At 64.0% G+C, this 17,568-nt stretch overlaps 1 protein-coding gene and 1 long non-coding RNA gene across 14 annotated transcripts in view; one reads left to right on the top strand and one right to left on the bottom strand.

Moving 5' to 3' along the window:
• Nucleotides 1-6,534: 6,534 nt before the first annotated feature.
• Nucleotides 6,535-17,568, bottom strand: part of BEGAIN (brain enriched guanylate kinase associated) — a 45,300-nt gene continuing 34,266 nt past the window's right edge. For 7 of the 13 annotated variants that reach the window (XM_053889799.1, XM_053889794.1, XM_053889792.1 and 4 more), the window contains 5 exons: nt 13,939-14,100; nt 13,009-13,075; nt 11,730-11,837; nt 9,677-9,760; nt 6,535-8,628 (listed from right to left, as the gene is read on the bottom strand). In XM_053889799.1, the coding sequence (XP_053745774.1) occupies nt 7,279-8,628; nt 9,677-9,760; nt 11,730-11,837; nt 13,009-13,059 (1,593 nt within the window). In that variant the 5' untranslated portion in view covers nt 13,060-13,075; nt 13,939-14,100 and the 3' untranslated portion in view covers nt 6,535-7,278. The other 6 variants (XM_053889801.1, XM_053889800.1, XM_053889791.1 and 3 more) reach the window with 4 other exon arrangements.
• Nucleotides 9,672-15,808, top strand: LOC128773063 (uncharacterized). Its single transcript, XR_008417320.1, has 2 exons — nt 9,672-12,533; nt 14,783-15,808. It is a non-coding gene; the product is annotated as an uncharacterized LOC128773063 (long non-coding RNA).

A 17,568-nucleotide genomic window follows, 5' to 3' on the forward strand; every position in this document is an offset into this window, starting at 1 on the left:
GCTCGGGGCAGGGGCAGGGGCGTCCCTGTGCCTCAGAAGGCTTGCCGGCAGAGGCAGACTGTGAGCTGGTGAGGAGGGCATCCCCAGCAGAGGAGTCAGTGAGGAAGGGCAGAGGCCCTGAGGACGAGCCCCGTGGCGGGGAGCCAAGGGAGAAGGAACCACGGGTGCCCAGCTTTGCCTCTCCAGCACCCGGCTTCTAGGCCGGCTCTGCCGTCGGTGTAGCTGACGCTTCGTGAGTCATCTCTCCTCTCTGAGCCTCAGTCTCCCCATTGTAAAGTGGTGTCGGAACCCCCAGCCTGCAGGCTTGCTGTGTGGCTCCAAGGAGGTCACGTCCGTGGTGGGTGTCTGTACACTGGGGGTTCCATTCCCTGGAAGGGGACTGGGCAGATTGGGAAGGGCATCTGGAGCTTGCAGAGGGCTGGTGCATAAATAGGTTTATTTCAGGTGTCTAACTTGCTCAGGGGTCCATGAATCGGGCCTTCCAGGCGGAGGGAAGGACAGCGCAGAGGCCCTGAGGGAGGTCTGATCCTGAGGTCCGACTCCTTTTCTAGCCTTCTCCCTGCCCCCACTGCCCCGCGCCGCATTCAGTGCAGAGCCCCCGGCAGTCAGTGGGTGTTGAGCGGGTACAGCACCTGTTGTGCCTGAGCTGGGATTCAGGGAAGGCTGGGGCCACGAGTGGGGCAGGAGCTGGGGAGCTCACGATCTTTCAGGGTGGTGAAGAAGTGAACCCCCGAGCTCATGCAGGACGCAGGGTCCCAGGGACTGTCTGCTCCCAGGCTCAGGTTGGAAGCGCCTTCTCTTTTTAGGCTCAGGAATGGCTGATCTGGTGAAAAGAAAGATAATCACAGCCCATGCTCAGAGGGCCTGTCCCCTGCAGAAGTGGAACCCCCTGTGGGGTACTGTCCCTGGCCTGAGCAGAGCAGTGGGGGGAGCGGAGGCTGATCTTACGTCCATTCAGATCCTTGTGCAGGTGATAGACGGTCCTCCCTCACCCCTCATGTGGCTGCCGCACTGAGCCTCTCGCCCACCCTCTTTCTCACCGCCCACTCTCTAAATAAGTTCCCCTGCTCAGTGTGGGAAGCCCAGTGATCTTAGAAGCCTGCCCTCGGGTCACTTTCTCTGTGAAATGAAGCCTTCCCGTATCACTCTCATCGCTGATGGGCTGATGACACCCTCCACTGTGCTCTCATGGCATGGCGGCTCAGGACCTTTGCTCCCGCTGTCCCCTCTGCTGGGTCACTACTTCCCCCAGCGCTCCCCCCGGATCCCTGCCTTTCTCCTGCTGTGGGCCTTCAGGGAGCCTCCCCTGATCTCTGTGTCTAACATGCTCCAGTCATTCTCGGTCCTTTCCCCAGAGTGCTTAGCTCTGTCTGCTGTCGTCCCCCTTTCCCCACAACACGGGTACGTGCAAGGAATGTAAACTTCATGGGGTTCGCTGCCTGCTCCGTGCTGCGCACCTGGCCCCGGTCCACACTGCAGGTGTGGCCTGTTGGCAGGACACAGGCTTTGGGGTCAGACGGATGTAGACTTAAACCCCGCCATCGCCTTTCATTGTGTGGCTGCAGAAAGTGCTGAGCCGCCCGGTGCCTCAGTGTCCCCTTCTATGAAATGAGAATTGGTAGTACCCAGCTCGTGAGGATTAATGAGGCCGGGTCTGGATAGCTCTTGGCGGGGCCTGTATGCAGGAGGCACTCAGGAAATGGCAGCAGGGAGTCTTAGTATCAGTAATAATATTCATATTAGTATCCGTCCGCCACTTGACGCAGGAGTGGAGCCGGTTTAGACCAGAGGGTGCAGTTTGGCCCCATTCTCAGACCTCGTCACGGCAGGCCAAGGACCGCTGGGTCCAGCCCTCTGGGCCTCGGCCTGGGCCCGGTTCCCTCTCCTTGCAGCAGAAGCCCCCAGCAAGAGGCTGCCTCCTGCCTCTGTTCCCACTTGACAAGGGTCAGGGAAGGACTCTGGTTGGCTGTCACACGCCCACCGGGACCGGGGGTCCTTGGCCAGGCGTAGCTCTCGTTACGGGCTGGAGGGGAGAGTGGCGGGACCACTACAGGCGAGTTCCTAAGGGTGTGTCTCCCCAGATCCAGCCTGAACAGGCCGTCCTCCACACGCACCTGTCAAATGAACGAGTGGTGTGTGAATGAATCCGGACGCAGGCCACGAGGCAAGGCTATACTTGTCTGCGGTGCAGGGGGGGCCTGGCTTTGCCAGAGCGCCTCTCCTCTGCCTGTGCCACCCCCACCGTCCACGGTCCAGCCCCGGATCCTGGAGCCCAGATGTCCTGCTTCCCAGCACAGCCTGAACTGGGCGCTTCTCTGCCTTCCTTGTGTGGACTATCTTCTGAGTGAGAAATTCAGCACATAGTTTTCTGATTGCTTTCCCCACTGGGATATGTTATTATTACCACTTTTTTTTTTTTTTTTAAATGTTTGTTTATGTTGAGACAGAGAGAGAGAGAGAACGGGGGAGGGGCAGAGAGAAGAAGGAAGAGAATCCCAAGCAGGCTCCACGATACCAGCACAGAACCTGATGCGGGGCTCGAACTCATGACAATGAGATCATGACCTGAGCCGAAACCAAGAGTGGGACGCTTAACTGAGCTATCCAGGCACCTGTACCACTTTTTAAATGTGAGCGTTGTTTACAGACTCTATTAAATCAGGCTTTGGTGTGAGTGCTGGTGTGGCCATAGGATGACCTCTCTGTCCAGCAGCTGCCCAGCCCCTCTCGTGTGCTGAGCACACGCCCTGGCTGCCCGCAGCCCTGTGGGGTTTAGGGCCGGGAGACCGACTCGGGCCCCAAGCCCATCACTCTTCTGCTTGGGATGTTGGTAGGCGCTCTGCTTCTCTGAGCCTCAGTTTCCTCATCTGTAAAGTGGGCCTGTAGGAACAAGCAGGGGAGAAAATGCAGAGGAAAGGGCTTGTAGATCACTACCCTCTCATCTTCCCTTGGGGCAAACACCACCCGCATCTCTGTCTGAGAAGTCGGTTTCTTTTCTATGCTGCTCACCTTGAACCAGCCGAAGCTCCGATCCCCCTGGAGCAGGGGCTCATCCAGGGCTCCCCACGAGGGCTGTTTCTTGGTGCTCTCCTCTGTGGACCCGATTCCTCCACTCCGCACCCTGGGGGTGCCAGCTGGCTGCCAGCCCCTCCCTTTTGTAGGTTCTTTTATTGGGAACAATGGCAAGTGTACTCCGTGCCTTCATCTGTCTTTTTCCTAATGCTTTCTTCCAAAGCGCACCCTTAAAGGCTCACTCCGATCCTGTGCAAGGTGTTGGGGAGTTCATCACTTGCAACTTTAAAATAAGGGAGCGGCTAAATTTAGAAAATGTGGAGCGGGAATGAGAAAGAAGTGTGGGCTGTCCCCTCCACCCACCTTCCCGGGCTCCATGCCTACCTTTACCCTCACCTACAAATCTGAGCTGCAGATCTGAAGCCTCCGTGGGAGAACGGTTTCATCTTGGGGTGCCAGCCCGTGGCTGAGTGTGCTGCCAGGCGTGGCCGTGACTTTGTCCAGTGGAGTGGACGCTCCAAGCCCCCCCGCCAGGTGGCCCGACCCTGCCGTCCGGCTGAGAAAACTGACGCTCAGAGGACAGTCTGAAGTCTGTGCCCTGTCCCTCTCGTGGAGCCCACCGCCAGCTTAGCCTGTGCCTCCCTGTGCACGGGGACGGCCAACTGTCACGAGGACCCCTGGGAGTCTCATCAGTGTCCCTGGGCTCCAGAAGGGGAAAGTGGCCCAAGGGCACATGGCCAGCGAGTGGCAGAGCCCCGCCCTGTGCTGCCCTGGTTACAGGTGGAGCGGTGTGCTGGGATTGGTAGGAGGGTGGTGGGTGCACAGGTGGGGGCCTCGCTGAGGATGGGGTGGGATTCCGAGTGGAGGGGGAGGGTGACTGGTGGAGGACGGAGCCCCACACCATGGCCTGGCTGGCTGCCTGGGTACATGGGACTAAGGAAGCAGAGGGCGAGGCCGCATCACAGCCCGGAAGTCCCCCTCTAGCAGAACATCTGTCCGAGGACATCTGGAGGGAAACTGGTGGTCCCCAGGCTGAGCCCTCAGGGAGGTGCATGGAGGCACTGAGCCGTTTCTGGAACCCCCCAGCTATCACAAGTCTGTTCCCTTTGCCTGAAATGCCTGATGAACTCCTATTCATCCTTCAGCACCCAGCATGAGCCTCCTCCTGACTGCTTGCTTTCTTCCTTCCAGAGCTGTAGGGACCTTCGCCTCTCTGGATGGCCCTGTGCTCTTGAAGCCTTGAGCCTAGTGTCATGCCATCTGCCTCCCCCTCAGCCTCTGACCCCTGTGGGCAGAGCAAGGTCCCTGTGGCCAGCACAGGGCTGGCCGGCTGGCCCCATCATCAGGAGGAGGAGGGAAGCACCAAGTCCCCACCCAGCGAGTTCTGAGAGAGTCACTGGCCAGAGCCAGTGGTAAGTCCCAGCGTCCTGATGAGCTGATTTTGATCTGGGGGGACTTGGAGGGAAACCAAGTTTTCCCACCTCAGCCCCACAAAAGTGGTTTGGGACTGCTTTACATAGCATCCCATGCTGGCCCCATGGTGTCAGCCTGACCCTGCTGCTCAGAGTCATGTGATGGAGTTCTAGATACCCCACCCCCACTCTGTGTGGCCTGGTCAGCCTACCCCTGTAGGCTTGCTGCCTCTGAGGCCAAAGAAGTCACTGTCCTCACCCAGCCCTGAGCAGGGCCCCCTGGGAACAAGGCCTCCTTGGAGCCCTGGCTGTGGCTGGCTTTGGAGGCCATGGCAGGACAGCTCTGTGAGATCTGGAGGCCACCTACAGGGGGCTGCAGACTCCGAGGTGATGGTGTGGGGGCTAAAGCACCGACTCTGAGAAGGCCCTTGGCCCAGGGGTCCCCAGCCCTGACACCAGGCCCAAGACCCTGAGGAGCTGGAGCCAGGCGGGCTCGTAGCACTTAGAGGTGGGGATACCGAGGCGAGAAAGAGGCATGGGGGCCGACCAGGCTCGGGATCCCCTCTGGGGACACCCCTGAGTGGCCGCTGGGTGCCAGGGGCCTCGTGTTTCTCCCTGCACCCTCCCTGTTGCCCCCAGCCCGTTCAGGGTCGTCTCCTATCTGCGCACAAGGAAACCGGGCCCCAGAGGGGAGCTGACTCCTGAGCCTCTCACAGGCTCCCCAGCTCGAGGAGACTGCTTCTTGGGGCACATCTCCTGGGGAGGACAGTTGGGCTGGCCCTGGGCTCTCCCACAGAGGCAGGTCAAATGCAGGGATGCCGGGAGCCACCGTTGATGCCCACGCTCCTGGGGTCGCCTGGCAAGAGGCAGACCCACCCCCGATTTACACGGAGCTGGGTGAGCCAGGGAACTTCAAAGCCTGCACCCGGACCCGGCCGGTCTCCAGGGGGAGGGCCCCCGCCCTTGGAAAAGGCAGACAGAAAGCCCCATGAGGTGCGGCCTCCACCCTAGGCCTTGCAGAACCGCACAAGTAGATTCTCAAGGACGTCGAGGAGCGTGCGTCTGACAGGCTTGTGAGGAAGTGAGGCAGCAAGGGCAGGAATCGAGAGAAAACACACGACGGAGTGCCAGACTCAGTCTGAACCAGCGATGCCCACGTGTTTAAGGAAATAAAAGGCGAGCTAGAAAATAACCTCCAGGGAATAGGAAACTATTGAAGCAGCAGTGTAGATTTGTAAAACAAGCAAACAGAACATCTAGGAATAGAAAAATTAAAGGAACGCTCAAAACTCAGTGGCTGTGTTTGGCGGCCACACGGACGCTGCAGAGAGAAGTTAGTGAAATGGAACACAAGCCCCGTGGGCTGAGCTCGGGGTGGAGTGGGGGGGCCCAGAAGCAGGACCCACAGGAGAGAGGGCAGCACGCATGAAGCGTGCAGTGAGAGGGACTTCCAGGGGTCTAAGGCAGTCCCCGGAAGAGCGAGGAAACAAAATTTAAACAAAAGTGGAGAATTTTCCAGAACCATCCCACGGATACAAGACTCCCAGTGAATTCCCAAGAAGGGTAAATCCGCGACCAGATACACCTCGGGGGGAGCTGCAGAAAACCAAAGGGAAGATCTTAAGCGGCCAGAGAGCAGGATGGAGTACCGTCAATGAGCAGCTCCCCACGGGCGGACCGGCTGACGGGCGTCCCCACACCCACACCCACAGGAGGCCGGGGGCAAGGCATCTCCATCACCACATGCTGAGAAAAGAGACCCCGGCTACCTCCCTCCCCTGTGAGAACACCCTTCAAAATGGGGCAAAACAGAGAAAAGAGCGAGCGATCCTGTTCCTCGCAGAGCTGTGCCAAGGGAAGTCCCCAGGCAGGAAGCTCCCGGCAGAAGCCAAGCCTGAGACGCAAGAAAGGACAAGGGAGCAGAAATCTGTGGGAGAGTGGACAGGGACGTCCGAGAAAGGGCCATAAGAGCGCCCAGCGGGCTGAGACAGTGGGAGTGCCCAGCTGCTGCACAGGACTCTGGGGCGGGTGGGGACAAGGCAGGGGGCACCCAGGGTCAGGCGTCCCTGCGGTCAAAAGGCAGCAGGAGAATAAACCACCTGAAGCCACGTTCTTTCCACTGATGTCTTTTATTAATGAACGAAAGTACAGTACTAACCGAGACAGGGCATGCATCGCAGACAACGGGAGAGCAAGCCACAGAAACTGGGAGTCCGAGGGCCTCATTACGTCTGAGGTAGAGCGAGGTGGTGCCGGGGAGCGGGACGCTGGGGGACGAGCACCGGCCCCACTCGGGACTACGGACCACAGGAGAGCTGGGGCGGTGTGTCGGTCACACGGCGAAAACAGTTTAGAAACATTTCACATCCCCCCCACCCGGTCCACCTCCCCTCTTCGCGGACAGAGCTACGGGCTCCCCTGTCACTGGCTCGCTGGGGTGTCTCCACAGGACACCGTCCTTCCCCTCCCAGGGGCAGGCCCCGCTGTCCTCCCCCGAAAAATAAAGGAGCTTTGTGTTGAAAACGCCAAGGCTGCCGTCCAGGGAGCTGGAGGCCAAGTGCGTTAAGAAAGACCCTTTTTCTCTATAAAAATAGTTTCACTTTATAAAAGGGGGGGATGCTCATCTCAGGTGGGGAAGGATGTTGGTGTGTGAAAAACGTTCCACCGTGGTGGGGCTGGGGTGGACAGGATGGTGGGGGAGGGGTCCTCCGCTCAGGCTCAACTGGGTCGGGTGGAAGAGAGGGTCCCGGTTGGCAGGGGCTGGGGAGGACGGGTGTCTAGGGGGGAGGCGAGCTGTGCCCTCGGGGCCCGGGGGTGGGCGGGGGCCCCCTGGCCGCGGCCTGCAGGCAGGCGCTCAGTTGAGCAAGGTTCCGTAGAGCTGGGCTTTCGTGAGGCTGTCCTTGCGGCTGAGCCCCGAGCCACCAGTCCGCGGGAAGGCCGGCTGGGGGCTGAGGCGGGCGGCGGGGTGCATCTCCGGGGAGGCCTCCATGGAGCTGGGCTCCAAGGAGTCCCTGGAACTGTGGGGGCTGTGCTCGGGCTCGGGACTGCCGCCCGCCCCGCACAGCTGCACCCCGAGCCTCTCCGCATCCCCCTGGCTGGGCGCATAGCCGGGCAGCGGGTCGGCCGCGCGGCCCGGGCTCAGGCTCAGGTCGCCGCCGGCCCGGAGGAAGCGGGGCTCCGCCAGGTGGCCCTGAGAGAGGTCGTCACCCTCCGAGAAGCTGTCGGCCTTGTAGGTGGCATAGAGGGGGCTGGAGCGGCCCTCGGCCTTCTTGCCCGGGCTGCCCCCACTGCCGTAGTAGCGTTCAGAGAAGCTGCAGGGCGAGGCGCGGCCGGCGGCGGTGGCCGGGTAGGAGTAGGCACCGATGTCCTCCACGCTCAGGGGCCGCCACTGGCCCCGCGCGTCCTCCCCAGGGAGCCGGGCCGTCCCCGGCTTGGCCCGCAGGCTCCACAGGTTTGGGGGCATCAGGGCCTGCTGGGGGCCCGGGGAGGCCGGGAAGCGGAAGGACTCGGCGGGGTACGGCGACATGGTCCGCGCAAACCCCGGGGCCACCTCGGCCTCCAGTGGCGCTGCCACGCTGGCCGTGGCCTTGGCGAAGCGCGGGCTGCCCTCGTAGGCGGCGGCCGGCGGCTTGCGGTCGAAGAGCTCGTCGCGGCTGTTCAGGTAGATGGCCTGCTGCGAGGCGGTGAGCGTGCTGGCCTGGGCGTGCTCCTTCTCCTCCGACGTGGCGCTGAAGCTGGAGTAGGAGCTGGACGTGGGCAGCGAGCCCGCGTAGCCCGGGAAGGCCTCGTGCCGGAAGCCCGCGGGGAAGGCGGCCGCCTCGGCCTCCTCCTCCTCCTCGGCCGCGCTGTCGGTGGAGTTCTGGGCCCGCAGGAAGCCCACGTCGGTCACGGGCGCGTCCACGCTGGGCCGCCGGGTGTGCCGCCGCTCCTCGGGGCAGTAGAGGGCCGTGTCGCTGCAGTAGATGTCCCCCTTGTAGGGGGGCCGCGGGCCCGGCTTCTCCCCGCCATCCCGGAAGGCCAGGTCGCGGGCCGAGGCGTCAGACAGGCGGGAGGACAGGCTGGCGGGGTCGGGCTTCTCCAGCACCTTGGCGATGACGCAGGTGGGGACGCTGTCGGCGTAGGCGGGGTGGCAGAGTGGGGAGGGCAGGCCGCAGCCGTGCTTCTCCAGGTGCAGGCTCACACGTTCCTGAAAGTCGGAGGGCAGCTGGAACGGGTCGGGGGGGAGGAGGGGAGGGCGGGGATGGGGGGGGGTGGGCAGTCAGCCCGGCACCTGCAGCCGTGACCCTGAGCCACAGGCGCGCAGACCAAGAGGGACCCGCCCAGGGCCTCTCAAATCGCCCTGGCTAGAGCCAGGGCCCAGGACTCTGCATTTCACAAGCTCCTGAGCTTCGCCCAAGGAGCACCCCCCTCCACCTGCCCAGGCCACACGAACTGGGCTCCAGCGCGCCTGGAGGGCGGACCCAGTGTCTGATGCGGGCCCTTCTCGGGGCTACAGCCCCCCTCATCTCCTTCCACTGAAGGGCTGGCTCTCCCAGCCCCAAGGTCTGTCGGGGGCACCCCTGCCGGGTCATGAGGCCTCTGCCAGACTCAGAAACAGATGCAACACAGATTGAGGGCCAGGGCCAGGTGCCCAGCGGTTTCTGCACGAGCACCTGGTGCCGTGTAGGGACGTCCTGCTACTGTTTGATCTATTTTGTGAGTGTCTTAGGCATGGCCCAGGCCCAGGGAGGAGGGGACACGGACCGAGGCCTGGGTGAGGGCAGCGTGCGGAGGTGGGGGCGGCCTGGCAGGGGTGAGGGGCCACAGGCCAACTTGGCTTGGGGCATCAGGGAGCCCTGTGGCCTCGGCTGAGTCACTGCACCGTGAAGCCAGCTTTCTCGCTTCTGCAAGTGGGCACTGGAATTGTGCCCAAACTGAACCACGGGGTTTCTGCGAGGCTCACACAGGGCCCCTCTGCCCCCATCAGCGCTCAGCGGACAGGGGTCTTGGAGCAGGGACAATGAGCAGCCCCGAGGAAAGCAACGGGAACGGGCAGGCTGTCCCGACTGGGGGCGGGCGGGCAGCCCGCCCCTCCTCCGGATTCAGAAAGGCCAGGATACCTGCAGGGGTGAGGAGGGACGGGGGAGCTCAGGCTCACCCGGCGCCTGCCCTCATCAAGGGCGAGAAGTGGCCTTGGGGTGGGACCTGTAGGAAAGGAGCCCGAAGCAGTCCTGGGGGTGGGGGTGGCCTAGCTGGGGCGGGGCTCACGTTACCTCGGACACCTTATGGACCCTGCCGTACGTCTGGCTGCACTGCAGCAGCTGGGCCGCTAGATTGCAGTCCTTCCTATAGAGCTCCTACAAGACAAGAGAAGGCGTTCGGTGCAGGTTCGCCCCTTGCAGAGCTCCCTGCCGCCCGGCGCCCGGCGGCCAACACGGAGACCAGGTTGGGGCGGGGGGGGGGGCCGGCTGGGCAGCTGTCAGGACGGGAACCCTCTCTGGGACTCACGCCGTCGCCTGCAGAATGGGGGCCTCGGTTCTGACCTGGAGCTGCCGCTGCCCCGGATGGGAGCCTCCCACAAGGGGTGGGGGGGGCAGTGGTGGAGGAAGGGCCTCCGTTGGCCCCTGAGCTCTCAGGGGGGCTCCCCGTTCCCCCACCGCGTGGAGAGTGCCAGTGTGGAATGATAAGGAATGTGCCTGCGGCCCCTGGCTCCCCATGTGTCAGACTTGCTCTACGCCCCACCCACCCCCATCCGTAAAGCGTGGCCTGCTTCCAGGGGTGGCTGCAGGGCCAGGCGAGGGTCAGGGCATGCTGGGGCAGAGGGCCTGTGCGACCCAGGGTCCGGGCAGGGACCGGCTCAGCCTCCTGAGCTGAAAACAGATGCAAACAGTAGGACTCGAGGGGATTTGGTTTCATCTTTGGTAAATCTCTGTTGCATGTGCCTGTGGTTGGGTCTCTCGCTGCCGCCCCCACCCGGGGACCCTCCGCAGGGAGGGCTCCGACAGTGAGGCGTCTGGGGTCCACCAACGGGCCCTCAGATCCGCCAGCTCCCCCAGTCTCCGCTCAGCCGGGACCAGGTGCCCTGCCGCTCAGACAAGCCGCCCAACCCCCACCCCGTTCCTGGAGGGTCCCCCGCCTCCACCATCTGTGCCGAGGCTTGCGTCCCCAACTTGGCCCGCAAAGTGGAGAGGACCTGGGTCCCCAGACTCCTCAACGTCTCCTTGAGGGGCACAGTTGGCTGAGAGCTGAGGTGCCTGGCCTCAGAGGGCTGTGAGCGCTGCCCGGCCGGCCAGATCTGCCTCCGCATCACTGTGCTGGGCCGCTGGGCCTCCACTCTCCTCATCTGCCTGCACTCCTGGACGATCTCACCCCACCTGTGGCTTTGAACCGCAGGCATATGCTGATCTCTGCCCTAAACTCCAGACCCCGCCATCTGGCTGCCTCTCGGGCAGGCCCTTCAGCCGTCCAGGGCCTCCTCCATCCCCTGCTCAAGAACCTTCAGTGGCTCCCTACTTCATTCAGAATAAAACCCAGACTCCTAGAGGAGCCTACACACTGTGGCCTCCTGTTCACTTTCTGACCTCGGACCCTGGGCCCCTCCCTGTGTCCGGGGGGCCCCGTCTACTGTTCCTGCGGGCCCACCTCTGCCACTCTGGTTCTTCCTGCCAGGTGCCCGTGGCCCGCTCTCTGGCCTTTTTCAGGTGTTGACGTAGCAGCCCCTTCCAGAAGCACCCTGGCTCCCTAGCACTGTCACCTACGTGACTTTTCTCTGCGGCATTTAGCACTTTTACCAACCGCATGGTTTGCGTATCCGTCTTATTTACTGCCTTCCCCACTCAGGGGTAAACTCCATGCGGGCAGGGAGTTTTTTTGGCCCGTGTCATTCACACCATATTCTCGGAGCCTAGGAGGGCCTGGCAAGAAGCAGACACTCATCAGTGAATGTGTGGTCAGCTGTCAGGCGTCCCTGGAGCATGGCTGGGCCCATCCCATGGGGCCCGCGAAATCAGGGCGGCCACATGGCTCTGATGCCCACTGGGGCCGGCCGGGGCAGGAGTCCTAAGTGAGCATGCCCCAAACTTGGGGTCAGGCAGCACCGCCTCAAATGGGATACTATGGCCCAGGGGTCGCTACCACAAGCCCTGTTTCCTTCCCGCGGAGGAGGGTCTTCCTGGATACCCTCCAGGCAGTGGATGTCTGGTGAGGCAGCCCGTCCTTCCCCCGCTGCCCAGGCACTCCTTCCACCGCCCCTGTGCCAGCCCCTCAAGCCTGGAGGCCACAGCACCGGGGCCTGGGCCCCCAGAGTCACAGTGGCCCGAAACTCACATTGTCCTCCGACAGCTTGTCGATGGTCACCTTGGCCTCCAGCAGGTGGCTGTTGAGGGCAACAATCTCGTGGCTCAGCGCTCGCTTCTCTTCCTCATAGTGCTGGCCCTGGGGCGAGCGGAGGGTGGGGAAGGAGCCGGTCGGTCGGTGGCCAGCCAAGGCCTGAGCCTCAAGCCCCTAGACCTCTCGGGTGCCCTCTTGCAGTAGATAATGATGAGGTGTTTGCAAGGCCAAGGAAGGTGGGGGTAAGAACACAGAGCAGCAGGTTCAAATCCACCTGTGCTGCATCACCGACAAGCCAGACGGCCCCGGGCAAGTCACTGCCTCCCAGTCTCTTGCTCATCCTGCCAAGGGGACAACAACGCCCTGCTTCCCAGGAGCCCGTGGGGAGGATGGCTTGCGCTCTGCACAGAGCCTGGCCCCCGTCCCTGCCCTCCCCTCCTCGAACCCGTCCAGTTTCAGCCTCCAAGTGAGGCTCAGAAGGGCAAGGCCCTTGTCCAGGGCCCCAAGGAGAGCTGGCCCAGCCTCCAGGTCTGCCCGTCTCCACTCTGCCAGCAGTCTACGACGGGCAGGTGCTCAACACCCATTTGTGACTTTCAGAAAGAAAACAAGCTCGTGACCAGACTAGAAAGAGAGGAAGCTCCTATCTGAGGGAGGGGAGATGCCAGAACTGGGCTGGCCCCTCCCTGACGCCGGCCCCGCCAGACCCGGAGGCCTCCACCACTGTCCCAGCTCCTAACGGATCTCGACAGCCAGATCAACATACAGAAGCTGCAGCACTTCGGGGGGCTGCCTGCGGTGGCTGTGAGTGTTTCCGGGAGGGTCTCTGCCCGTGCTGGGGCCGGGCACTGTCTCATTTATTCCTCACAGGAAGACGGGGCGTCCCCATGAGGGTACAGTCGGGCCCCAACATCCTTCTGCTCCCCCAGGTCTGGGCCTCCGGGCTGACCCTTAAAGCAGGGTCAACATCCACGGCGCACGTCCTCCGTCCCACAGCCCTACTTCACATGTCCGGGTCGGGTACTTGCAATGTGCCGTGAAGGCTCAGGGGGCAGCTGGGAACCCCGTGACTTGCTAGTCCTGAGAGCACCCCCCCCACCCCGTCCACCCCCATTCACTGCAGAGAGGGGCGCGACCGACCCAGCCCCCGCGGTGGGGAGGGGCAGGCCAGGAAACCAGGCCTGTGACCCAGCTCCCGCACACGCAAGGGCACGGGCAGCTAGGCCGATGGGCACACCACCAGGGCTCCGGGATGGGAGTGCGGGGGTGGCGGCCTCACCATGCGGTACAGCTTGTCCTCTAGCTCCTGGTTGATCCGCTGCAGCGCCATGTAATTGCTCTGAATCCTGGAACAGGAGACAGTGGGGTCACCGCGGTGCCAGGCCTGACTCTCCCGTGACCCCCTTACAGCCACACAGCCTGCTGAGCAGGGCCGGGCTGGACGCGGGCCCCCGGAGCCCACCCACTGGTCCCACCCTGGGCTACTCGCTCCTCTCCACGCAGCAAAAGGCATCTGATTAGAGCTAGCTTGTAGAGGCCTTTCCTGGGCCAGGGTCAAGGACCCCCTGCAGATGAGAAGGGAAGGCCTGTACTCACAAGTGACTTTGTCCGGTCCTTGCTCGGAGCCAGTACTCACATTTAAACACGATTCTTGCAAGCCTGGCTAAGGGATTTACATTCAACAGCAGGTTAGCAGGGAAGAGGCTGACGGCTGGCCACTCCATGGGCCCTAGACGGAGCGCTAGAGACACACGGTGGCTAAAACACGGCTCCCCCTGGAGGACGGGGAGGGCAGAAGCCGCTGCTGGGTGGGAATCAGGGGCTCTGTGTGTTCCCTACTGCCACTCAACGCAACGGTCCCTAAACACCGGTTCACGTCCTTTTCCTGTCAGAGACCCAGGGGATGGTGGCCAGGGCCCCGGTGGGCCAGGAGGGGTCTGGAGATGGCTGCGTGTGCCATGCTGCTGCCCCACCGAGAATACATGAGAAGGGATGAACAGAGGATGAAGGGGCGCCTGGGAAGGGCCTGTCCTGGCAGTAGCCAGACCCAGGGTCACGTCCTGCCTGACTCGGCTGCGCTGGGCACGAAGCGGGACTGAGCCTCGGCCTCCACATCTGCGAACGGGGTCGACAGCTCAGGAGGGGGCGGGGCTCCTCTGGCGGCGGATCCCGGGGCCCCGCCCCGCGCGCCCGGCCCCGCCCCCCGTACCTGCGCAGCTTCTCCGTGACCTTCTCGAGCTCCTCCTGCGCGCGCCGCAGCTCGATCTCCAGGTAGTGGCGCGTGGAGTCGAACTCGGTCTCGAGCTTCTCGAGCTTGTGCGTGGTGTAGGACAGCCGCTTGCGCAGCTCGCCCTTCTGCTCCTGCAGCGCGCTGCAACGACACGCGGCGGCGGGCCGGGCCGCGGCGCTGAGCGCGGGAAACGGAGCCCGAGCGGGCCAGCCGCGGCGCCGTGGGGGCGCACCGTGCGCGCCCGGCCGCTTAACACACGCGAGTGCGCGCGCACGCGCGCGCGCGCGCCTCGGCCCCTTCCCCGGGCGGCGGGCGGCCCCTCGGGGGCCAGAGACGCGGTCTGGCCCTCGGCCGCAAGTAAGTAAATCCCTGGCGCGGTCACCCTGGAGGAGGGACGCAGGCCCCCGAACCTGGAGAGTGTTTGGTGCGGCTAAAGGACCCTGGTTTGAGGAGCGCTCATCGGGCCCCCGAGGCTCTCTGACTCCGAGCCGACCCCTGGACGGCACAGCTTGCAAGGTCCCCCCCCCAAACACACCCCCCTTCTGCGTCTCCACAGCGCCGGGTGGGGAAGCTCTGAGGTCCCGCGGCGGAAGTGCCACCCCGTAGACCGGGCCTCCCTACCCCAAATTGGCTGTGTGACCTCTGGGCCTGGGAGGGGATGGGGCCGTGAGCCCCGTGCCCAGGCAGCCTCCGCCACAGTGGCCAGCTAGCTGCACACGGCGGCGGACAGTCTGCAAAGCCCTGGCCTGCCCCAAGTCCCCCTTCCTCCGGGAAGCCTCCCAGAGCCTCGGCCCCAGCTCTTGAGGCTCTGTTTTCTCCACAGACTTCGTGGGTTCCCCCAGGACGCCAGGACGCTGAGCCCCCAGCCCCAGGAAACGGAGACGCGGGAGGATCGCCCGCGGACCGTGCGCCGTCCACTCTACAGTTGGGCAAAAGGCAGGAGGGGGAAGTCTGGGGCGTGGCCGTGAGCTCCACGGGGGCAGGGGCCACACCCTCCTGTGGGCCGCCTCCCAGCTCCAGAGCCGGTAGGTACTCCTGAACACACGCCGACCTGGTGCACGCTTCCCTTTACAGGCTGGGCACACGGACGCGGGCAGCTGGGGAAGAGGCCTCAGCGTTAATAGTGGGGCCAAGAGGGCTGCTTTCCTGCAGGCAAAGGGGCTGAGGGGGGCGGGGTGCGTTCTGCTGGGACTTCCCCACCGGCCGAGCTGGGACTCCAGCGCTGTTCGGTGCTCTGGGCATGCGCTTTCCCCTGTCACCCCCTTGGACTTCAGTGACAAGGAAGCCCGGGGCGGTGCAGCCCGTAGAGGGGCAGGCCCGCCTGGCATCACGGCATGGGCGGGGGGTCTGCGGGCACACAGACTTGCTGCTGGTCCCCGCCCCCCAGGCTGCCCGCTATCCTTCCGTTCAGGCCTCAGCTGCCCCCTGGAAAGAGGGGACTGCCCCCATCTTAAATTCTGCCCAGAGAGGTGCCCAGGTCTGAGGCGGGTGCCGAGCGGGCCCACGGTTTGCCCGGGAAGAGCAGTGCCCGCTCCAGACCGCTGCGCAGGCCTGGGAGGGAGTCCCCAGACGTCACCCTGGAAACCTGGACTGTGCCCGGGCTTGGGAACTCTGACCCTGCCCGGGTGTGCGGTGGAACCTCGGGCAAGAGCCTGTGTTCTCCCGACCTCTGAGACCCACATCGGAGTGAGGGGAACTGGGGGCAGGCAGGAGGCTTCCTCCTTCAGCCTCGGGGCCCCGTGTACGAAGCCATTCATGTTACCACGGGCGCACGCCCAGCAAATCTTGATGAAACGTTCCTGGATCCCTGCCCAGGTCGAATTCTTTAAATAAATAAAAATAAAGAGTTGCCTGTGTGTTGAGAACCTCAGTGGAGGGTGGGGCAGGCCCTCACAGGGGTCAATCTCTAGGGAGGCTGCAGACGGTCAGTCAAGGAGAGAGCCCTGAGGCACAGTGCCCACGGCTGCCCACACAAGTCTAGCCACCTCCTCCAGGCAGCACGCCTGCCTGCACCACCCCGAGCACCCTACATCTACAGATCCCAGATTGTCCTCAACCCCTGCCCCAGCCTTTCTCCCCAGTGGGGTGGCGGGCTCTCTGGGGACTCTCCCATGTCATCCGGGTCCCCTGCAGGCACAGTGTCCCGGGAGGGGGTGGGGCAGTAGCCCCTGAAATCCGCTGTCCTGCCGATCTGCCCACAGCCCTCTGTCACAGGGTACAGGTGGGGTCTGCACCCTCGGGAAGAGGTGGGAGCATCGCCATCCACTCTTGTGTCCACCTCAGTGGCCACCCGTCCCCGCCACCCAGAGCCGGTGACCTTCCCTCCCTCGCCGTGGCCACCCACCTCCGCCACAGCACGAACCCTGCCGTCACGCAGATCGCCCACTCCTGATGTGACCCAGCCACACGTGCACCCCTACCAGACCCTCTTTCCTTCCCCCTCCGGCCCCGCCCCGCCCTGCTCCTGGCCCCTCGCAGCGGCGAGTAGGACAAACGTCCCCACCCCGAAGAGCCTACGGTCTGGAGGGAGGCACACGGTGAACACGGAACAGGTCCCTCAACGAGGCCACTGTGACGTGGGTCCCCGCCCAAGGCCTCCCCCTCACGAGACAAGCCCTTCACCGAGCTGGCCTGCTCGAGCCTCGCCTCCCCCTCGGCCCCCGCTGGCCTTCCGGACATGCCGGGGCGGCTCTGCCCACTGACCCTCACCCGTCCCTGAGCCCTACCCTGGCCAAGCCCGGGTCCCCCAGCGCCCCGGCCCCTGGCTCCCACCCCTCCTTGCCCCCGGACACACCTCTGACCCCGAAGTCACAGCAGACGCCCAGACCTGCCACCGGAGCCACCACGCCTCTCCCCGTCTCTGCCACTCTGGCTCTGTTGAGTCTGCAGACAACTTGGTTTTGCCCGGGCTGACGGTCAGGGCCCTGGTCGGCACCCTCCCTGCACCTCTCAGGCTCAATTTCCTCCCTGCCAGGCCACACGGGGGGCTCCCCCGCCCCCCGCATCCAGCCGTCCACCGGCCTCTCCGCCCCGTGGCCCACCTCACGCACAGTGCGTTCAATGCTGACCCTCCCTGCCCTCCGTGTTCCCCACCCCCAAGAAGGGCATAGCCACCCTCAGTCCCCAGTCAGACTCCGAGAAGCCACAGTGACCCCTCCTTGCCCCTTGCCCCTCACAGCTGGTCACCGAGTCCCGGTGATCAGCTACTCAGAAGCTTTGGACATGTCCCCTCCTCAGCCTGGTCCAGAAAGGTGCCGGGCCGGGCGTCCCGGGTCTGCGGCCACCTGGGTGGTACCACTGCCTTCCCCTCCCGGGACACTGACCCGAGCCCTGCCTGCCCTCCGCCTCGGTCTCCGTGGCTGTAAAACAGGGATGTGTGCACCCACCCAGGGGGCGCTCGGGCTGTCCCCGTGGTCCGTGCGCTACCCCGGGTCATCAGATGCCAGAGGCGAGTACCATGTGGGTGCACGGCTTCCAGGCTACTGGGAACCTGGGGGGTCGCTCGGGGCCCCGGGGTTCAGTAGCCCCTGCTTCCCCCTGAGCACGAAGCTGGCTTAGGGGGCCCTGGCATCTGGAAGTAGCCCCGTAGCAGGTGCACGGGGAGGGTGT

The sequence above is a fragment of the Panthera pardus genome, unplaced genomic scaffold (assembly GCF_024362965.1).
Source record: "Panthera pardus isolate Hobbes unplaced genomic scaffold, ASM2436296v1 HiC_scaffold_24, whole genome shotgun sequence".
Classification (NCBI taxonomy): domain Eukaryota; kingdom Metazoa; phylum Chordata; class Mammalia; order Carnivora; family Felidae; genus Panthera; species Panthera pardus.